The 8962-nt window shown below is 43.6% G+C and overlaps 1 protein-coding gene across 1 annotated transcript; it reads left to right on the top strand.

Moving 5' to 3' along the window:
• The first annotated feature begins 755 nt into the window (after nucleotides 1-755).
• Nucleotides 756-1694, top strand: LOC146009754 (olfactory receptor 5AR1-like). Its single transcript, XM_083150215.1, has one exon. It carries the CDS (start codon nucleotides 756-758, stop codon nucleotides 1692-1694), a length of 939 nt encoding a protein of 312 aa, XP_083006341.1.
• Nucleotides 1695-8962: the final 7268 nt, after the last annotated feature.

The raw sequence follows: 8962 nt of genomic DNA, 5'->3' as shown, positions 1-8962 counted from the left end.
TTGCCAGAAATTATATGTGCAGTACATTACCTATTTTGACAGAACACAGTACATTTTAAAATTTTATGGTTAGAATTATTTGTAATAAATTAATGTTTATTTGTTACAAATGTGCTACGATTTTGAACTTGTAAGTGAATTAAAATAAACATCTATTTATGTACGACTTTATAAAGCTGTTTTGTGTGTGACTTTGTAACTCGGCCCCCATTATTTTCTGACCTAGAACTGTTATACAATAGAACACATTCCAGTTGGTCTTAAAGAATAGGACACTTTCTCTAAAAATATAGTAATATAGTCAAGTCACATCCAATTTGGAGTCAAAGACGCCAGCTATTACATTGGCCGAGATCCACTAGAAAGTCAGATATTCTAATCTCTGCCTTCAATCATCTTTTTCCTGGCCATTAAAATTGGCTTCTTTTGCACCCTGGCCAATGTGTTGTTATAACACATTACTGAGATGATGGTTAATGTGTGGCCCATTTGAAATGTACTGTATACCGATTCAGCTAAAGCTATATTTTTAAACAAATCCACTAGTAATCCACTGCTCATAAAAGTGCAATTAAGACACAGTTAGTTCTACCTTGATTTAAACATCTTCAGATTTTTTAGTTTTTTTCATTTTCAAAAGAGTTTAAAGTTTAATTCTAATGTTCTGGCAACAAAACTTTGAAATAGTTATAAGAATTAAAATCAGTAGAAAGAGTTATAACCTTACTGCCTTTTTTGTCATGGATATTTTAAATATGACTTTAAATTTCAAGGTGGTAGAATTCACAATTGAGTGTTTTTCTGAGATTTCCCAAAATCAGAATGTCATTTTCATAATGTTTTTGATAATTTATCTTAATATTATGTTAGGGAATATAGCTGTTTTCACTTGTATTACTTTGGATTCTCACTTGCACACCCCTATGTATATCTTCCTGGGAAACCTATCGATATTGGATATTTTGTCTACTTCAAATATTCTCCCAAAGCTTCTGTCCATGCTTATCACTCAACATAAGATTATAACCTTCCAATGGTGTATGACTCAACTTTATTTATTTATTTATTTTACTTGTGCTGAATTCTTTCTTCTTGCCGTCATGGCTTATGATCGTTATGTGGCTATCTGTCACCCACTTCACTACACCTTACTCATGACCGTAAGGCAGTGTGCCCTATTTTTAGTGACTGTGTGGATTGCAGCTGCATTGGAACCAGTTTTACATACTGTATTTATAGCAAACTTGTCCTTTTGTTCATCCCACCAAGTTAACCATTTTTTCTGCGACATATCTCCTTTGTTGAGGCTTTCCTGCACTGACACCATGCATGTTGAGATTGCAACATATGTTTTAGGGGCAATTGTGGGATTGAGTGCTTTCGCACTTACCTCGTCTTCTTATGTGTTTATCATAATGGCGATTCTGAATATTCGATCTGCAGATGGGAGACGTAAAGCTTTTTTCACCTGTGCCTCACACCTCTTCTCTGTTATTATATTTTATGGAACCTCTCTTACTTTACATGTTAGACCCATATCAACTTATTTACCGATGCAGGACAAAATTTTCTCTCTTCTGTACATCATATTGATCCCGGTTCTGAACCCACTAATTTATACAATGAAAAATAAGCAATTTAAAAATGCCTTTAGAAAATTAAGTTTTGCATTATATGGGTTCTGTAAAGATTAAACTAAAACACAATTGAAATTATGATTTCCATAAAGTTTTGTTAAGCTGACAATGTTCTTCTATATTGCTTGTTTTGCTGTTCTTTGAGGTATATTATTTGTACAATTGTACTACTAGTGAATTTGAAATTTTATATAATTAGCTTATAGAAAAAGTGACTTAGGCAATGCTTAGGTGGATTCCTGATCTGATTAACAGCAATAGAAAAGAAGATTTTTAGACCAGTTAATTACTTGGGAATATAGGCAGTGGCGCACGCAGGGGGGGGGTGGGGGGTGGGGGGTTTCTGAGTACCCAGAACCCCCCCCCCCGATGGACCAGGATTTGTTTTACAATACGGAGACAGCTCTGCCTTGGTAGCGTACCCAAGTATCCTAGTATGGGTACGTACCCTAGTATGTTGATCCCAATACTACCCAATTAATTGGGGAAGCCACTTATAAACCCACAGAAATGGGAAAATATCCAGCCTTATACATTACTATCTGCAAGTCACAGAGAATATATGGTAATTAATTTGCTACTGTAATACTCCTAAATAGGAGATTATAACGGAGCTCCGATTGCCGGTCCAGGCAGGGGATCCCCCGGGATAATAAAAAGTGGCAAACAGAACCAGAATCATTGAAATCGTGACATAAGCAAAATAAAGGCACCAAGTGACAGACTGACTGAGCAATCATAAAATAAATTGCCAGGCAAGTGCATAACACCATCAGCAGTGGGCCAAGCAAAAGATCAGCGCATGAAATAAATACGCACAAAATAATAGTTTAAATGTGACACAGTACAAATAAAAACTACACACAGAAATTGAAACTCTCGAGATTTCTCAAAAAAATCCCTGCACGAATACTACTATCAAACGTGCAAGTATTAGAGGTCTAATACACAACAAGAATACAATATATATGTGTAAAACTGTGCACACATGCCAATGTCACCCTCCCTCCCCTGATCATTTAAATATAACCCCAAGCACTGAGAGAACTTGAAATAAAAAACATATCCTACATACACTCCTCCCTCTAAAGGAGGAACATACTGAGCCAAGAGCCAACCAAATAGAAACAAACTGGCAACATTAATAACCAGCATATATCCTCATGTGAAATACATCAAAAGGAGAAACACTGGACTGCAAGCCAATTAAAGGCAACAGTGTATACATATGAATAAACAGACCCAGTGAATACTCCGAATAGCAGAATCAAATACAGTGCAGCAGACAACGGGCTCTGACATCTTTTAAAAAAAAATCTATTCTTCACTCTTTCTCATTCTTTGTATGAGCACCATGTTTAAATGTATGTGATTTTAACTCTTTATTTCACCTAGAACGACTCATTCCCCATTTGTTCCTATATAAATAAAGGAATCAAAGGGATACTTTTTAGAAGTATGTTAATTAAAAGTTAAATTTTATTGACTCAATCAATACAAGTAAAACAGTAAATATAAGACTCAATAAACATTTTTTCAGCGTGCACTCAACCAGCGTAACAACTTTCTCGCATAATCTTTTGTGCTAACATTTCTTTATGTATATTACAGTTACCCTGAGTGGCACCACCGCAAGAAGCACAAAATAGCAGGCAACACAGATTGAAATGCTGCTGCTAGGCGGATCTTCCTAGCAAGACTCTCATCATCTGCTGATCCGCTCTGCCAGTCCATCCATTGGTTACCTGTGTTTTACCGTATTCAATATAAAACCCTTCTACTAGCATATAAAGCTATTAACCATACTGCACCAGCTTATATCTCTGTACTTATCTCAAAATATCTCCCAACTCGACCACTCTGCTCTGCACAAGATCTGTGTCTCTCTTCTGCACGGATCACCAGCTCCCATTCACTATTACAGGACTTTCATCGGGCTGCTCCCATCCTATGGAATGCCCTTCCACGCACAATAAGACTCTCCACTAGCCTCCAGACATTCAAGCGTTCCCTGAAAACTCACATCTTCAGGCAAGCCTATCATATTTACATTTCATATGCATAACCCTCTGAGACACTTATGTATTATATAGCTTCCCTTCTGGATCTACAAGCTATGCTATTACTGGTGCCTGTCCTTGTGTTTCCCTCCTATGTCCCTATAGATTGTAAGCTTGCAGCAGGGCCCTCTTACCTCTGCAACTAATAAGCCAGGCCTGTGCCTGATGGAGGGGTCCAGCATGGGCATGGTTTCACCATGCCTTCCCCCTTTCTCCTTAACAGGCAGCAGCATGAGCTTTAACCTTGTCAATCAGCACAGCTCACACAGGGCTCCATCGAGGCTACTGCTGAGCCTTGCTATTGACAACAGCTGTGAAGCTCACAGCACCATCTTTTATGATTAGGCCACGCCCCCAAAAGTTGACCCGGGCCCAGTAGACCTCTCAACAGCACTGCAGCCCAGAACTGTTAATACAACGTTAATCCTTTTTTTGTGCTGTGTAATCTGCAGAATTTTTTGGTGCACACCATTTTCTTAAATTACCAGTGTGCCACTGTTATTAAAAGTGCATTGTGTCGCATCAGTGTGCAAAAAACATTAAAAAAAATTGTATGTGTGTGATGAATCACTGGAGATCTCCAGATGTGATCTTATAACACTGAATTGACTGTTACCAAGAACTGAGGTGTGGAGCCTAACCTGACAGCTGTTTTCTACAGGGACCCTTGCAAATAGGTTTGGACTTACAGTAGTGGCATCCGACACCCAGGTCATGATCCCCAGCCTGGGTTTCTGAGTACAGGTGCTGGTGGCACTAGTAGCACCTGGATTATACAGGTAGGGACTGGAAACCAGCGATATGATGGTATTAATTCTGATTGGTCACAGCGGAGATTTTTTATCACAGAAGGAGTTTGAGAACAGATGAATGAAGGGCCATGCATTGTGTTAAACAATAACACTCAGTATTTGCCATGCCACCAAATTAATAATGTAAAACTGGGAGTTGTAAAGTTGTCATTTCTTTAAAAAAAAAAAAAAAAATTCCTAAAACTTGTTTGTGTTTAGAGCTACCACATTAATAATATAAGCACTGTGAGTCACAGTGTGAAGTTGAATCATAGGGTGAGATTTAATAGGATGAGAGATTTAGAAAGTGAGAGATCTGGGAAGAAATCTCCAGTTTTTTTAAAGCGGCAATCATTTACACTGCAAAATCACACTGTTATTGCGGTGTAAATGATTGTCGCTTTAAATAAAATGGGGATTTCTTCCCAAATCTCTCACTTTCTGAATCTCTCATCCTATTAAATCTCACCCTTAGTGTTTAGATTCAGACAGTGGTTGTTATAAAACTGCTTTGAATAGTAGTAGTACGTTTATTTATAAGGCGCCGCAAAGTGTCCGCAGCGCCGTACATAGCAAACAAAAAACAAATTACAAGGTAACGTACAGGGTGTGTTGAAAAATACAGTATAAATAGGGGTATAGCTGGTAGAACTAAAATCAGCATCAGTTCTGAAGTAGGTGTCAAAATTGTCGAGGAGACTGAAGATGAAGTAGAGGGAGGGAAGAACAGGACAGGAGCACAGGTGAGGTAAAGAGGTAGGGTGAGTACGTGAGGCAGGAGGACCCTACTCATAAGAGTTAACATACTAAAAATAGGTGGGTGGACGAACGAAATACAATAGGATAAATAGGAACGGAGGGGAACGGAGGCAGGATAGGAGGATCAAAAGAGGTTAGGAGGAGGGATAGGCTAGTCGAAAAAAGTGGGTTTTGAGGGAGCGCTTGAAGGAGGTAAGGGAATCAGAAAGCCTGATGGGTGGCGGGAGGTTGTTCCAGTGCAGGGGGGCAGCGCCAGAGAAGTCTTGGACACGGGAGTGGGAGGAGGTGATTAGGTGAGAGGTCAGTCGGCGGTCAGCGATGGAGCGAAGAGGACGGGAGGGAGTGTGGATAGAGATCAGTGAAGAGAGGTAAGGAGCGGTGGAGGAGGAGAGAGCCTTGTAGGTGGTGGTGAGGAGTTTAAAGAGAACTCGGAAAGGAATGGGGAGCCAGTGAAGAGATAGACAGAGGGGGGAGGCGGAGGTAGAGCAGTGGGAGAGGAAGATGAGCCTAGCAGCAGCGTTAAGAATGGTTTGGAGAGGTGCGAGGCGGGTGAGAGGTAGCCCAGAGAGAAGGATGTTGCAGTAGTCAAGGCGGGAGATGACAAGAGAGTGAATGAGAATTTTGGTCGCGTCAGTGGAGAGGAATGGTCTGATGCGTGAGATGTTGCGTAGGTGAAAGCGGCAAGACTGTGAGAGAGCACGAATGTGGGGGTGAAAGAGAGGGAGGAGTCAATGATGACACCAAGGCAGTGCGTTTGGTCGGTGGAGGTGATCTCGGTTTCACCAATGCTGATGGAGATAGTGGGAGAAGAGGGGATGTTCGGGGGATGGAAGATTAGAAGTTCAGTTTTAGCCATGTTTAGTTTCAGGAAGCGTTGGGTCATCCAGGCTGAGATGGCCGTGAGGCATTCGGAGACCTTGGACAGGAGTGATGGGGATAGGTCGAGGGAGGAGAGATAGATTAGGGTATCATCAGCATAAAGGTGGTAATGAAAACCATAGGAGCTGATGAGGGTGCCCAGAGAGGTGGTGTAGAGGGAGAAGAGGAGAGGGCCAAGGACTGACCCTTGGGGAACACCGACTGGCTGCGGGGTAGTAGGAGAGGAGGAGCTCAGAGTGGAGACGGAGAAGGAGCGATCGGAGAGGTATGAGGTGAACCAGGAGAAGACCGTGCCAGTGATGCCAAAGGAGCGGAGGGTGTTGAGCAGGAGAGGGTGGTCAACAGTGTCAAAGGCTGCCGACAGATCAAGCTGGATGAGGATAGAGAAGAGGCCTTTGGATTTAGCCGATAGTAAATCGTTAGTGACTTTGGTCAGGGCAGTTTCAGTGGAATGTAAAGGGCGGAACCCGGATTGGAGGGAGTAAAGCATCTTCTTCTGTAAGTTCACATGATGCAACACCTTCTCATGCAGGGTTACATTTATTAAGCTCCCTTTTTTCTGTTGAGTTACAATTCTGTAAGTTCCAATCATGAATTGGTCTGTTTTTGTTTAAAAAAAAAAGTCTGGCAATTTACTAAGCTTCTGTGTTTTCAGAACTCATGTTTCCTGATGATAAAGTGATTTGGGATTGGCTACAGAGTTTGCCTGCAGCCAAACACTGCTGAATATGAAGCATGCTCTGCTTCTTTGTATAAAATTAAAATAAAGGGTTAAAAAGACACACACAAACCCCCCAATAAAAACAATGTGTGGGGTTCCTCAGGGCCGTCTTAACATTGTCAGGGGCCCCTTAGCAAAACAGTAGTGTGGGCCCCCCCTCACATATGGCCCACCTCACATACAACCTCTCAACATGCCTATGGGCAGCGGGGTCTGAGCAGCGGCGGCTGGGAGCTTTATCGCTATTTGCCAGGTCGGCGGGAAGAACTGCTGATTTTGAAAAGACTGTCCGGATGCTGATTGGCTGAGATAATTCAGCCAATCAGTGTCCACTGGACACTGATTGGCTGAATTCTCTCAGCCAATCAGCATCCGGCCAGTCTCAGTGTCCTGCCGACCCGGCAAATAGCGGGACACTGTCCAGCCGCTGTCAGGCAGACGGAGCACAGGACACCCCTTCGCTACCCTGTTTGTCAGGCAGCCGGAGCACTGGACGCCCTCCCATATCCCGGGTGCAGCTAGCTGGAGCACCACTTCCCCCAAGTACCCTGGAGGCTGCGATTCTGTGATTGGCCGGAGCGCTCACGAGGGGGGGGGGGGGTTGCGCGTCCGCACTGCAGGAGGCTGAGCCGGGCAGCGGAGGCTACAGGCAGGGATCGGCACCATGGACAGCGGCATGCACCGGGCATGACGGAGAGCGGGCAGATGACTGACAGGTCCGCCCGAGCTGCCACCTCTGGCTGGAGTGGGTGTAAAGCCAGTGCCGTCTTCCCCATTGGGGTGGGCCCTTTGGTCATAGGGCCCCTGGGCAACTGCCCATCGTGCCCAATGGGAAAGACGGCCCTGGGGTTCCCCTCCTAAACATAACTAGCATCAGGCTCCAGCTAATGCTAGTTCTAAAAATACATTTAAAAAGGATGTAGTGTCTCCCTGTATTTATTTACCCCAACAATACTGGGGGAAACTTTTATAGGGGTTCCCCTGTCTTCTCTAAACATGCACCAGGTTCCACTAGTCAGTACTACAATGGCCAAGGGACACATTTATAATGGTTTAACTAATTAACTAAATTTTTAACTAAACCTTAATTTATTTACTTGCCCATATTTTAATTTATTTATACTAAAAGAACAGTCACTGTGAGCGATGCTGGTATTTTTAGCAGATATTTTGAGGATCGCTCACAGCAACAATGGCACTCTGAGGGTTAAGTGTAGCTCATATCCTTCTATCTGAACAAAAATCCACATAAGAGTGTCTGTGGGAACCTTGAAGTTATTGGTAAATCACAAGATTAATTTGGCCAAACCACAAGTGTGCCCTAATTTCCCTTCATTTTAAAAAAGGGATATTGGCCCTCCAAGTATGTGTTGTGTCATCATTTAGCATTACACAAATATAATTTAAAAACATTTTTCAGTAGACATTCTGTGAAATCACCACTAGATGACTGGAGCAGACAACATGACCAAAAAGTAAAGAAATATCTGCTTTGATTAGTCTTTTGTTGAGCTCCAGGGACTATCTGTGACAACTGTTCATTTAAATCACTTACATGGTATTATGTGCAGTGGCGTAACAAAAACTTTTTCTCCCCCCGCCGGGACAATTTTGCCGCCCCCCCGTTAAAAGAAAAGACCCCCCGGGAGCTGGCAGCGGGGGGCCGTGCGGCGCGGGGGTACCTGTGGTCAGGGAGAGCCTGGAGGTCCCTGCGGCGCTGAGTATGACGATGCCCGGGTCCCTGCAGTGAAGTGGAAATCACGCGCTATCTCCGCCGCCCGGCGGTGCAGGAAGCGCTTCTAACTTTGAAAACACTAAAACACTGGCAGCACACTGATTGGCTGAATCTCAACCAATCAACATGCGCCCAGTGTTTTCAGTCAGAAGCGCTTCCCGCGCCGACGCACGGCGGAGATAGCGCGTTATTTCCACTTCAATGCAGGGACCCGGGCATCGTCATACTCAGCGCCGCAGGGACCTCTAGGCTCTCCCTGACCACAGGTACCCCCTGCCAGCTCCCCACTGCACCCACAAGCAGTGGGGAGCTGGCGGAGAAACAATAGCGCCCGCAGACCCCGGCGCCTCCCCGCCACCCTGGGGGGCTGCGGCACCATA

Source organism: Crinia signifera, chromosome 6 (assembly GCF_055691185.1).
Source record: "Crinia signifera chromosome 6, ASM5569118v1, whole genome shotgun sequence".
NCBI classification, from domain to species: Eukaryota; Metazoa; Chordata; class Amphibia; order Anura; family Myobatrachidae; genus Crinia; species Crinia signifera.
This window is presented reverse-complemented; position numbering and strand designations above follow the sequence as displayed.

Excerpts from the sequence above, each read along its gene's own strand:
- LOC146009754 (XM_083150215.1), top strand. The coding sequence starts at position 756 with ATGACTTTAAATTTCAAGGTGGTAGAATTCACAATTGAGTGTTTTTCT.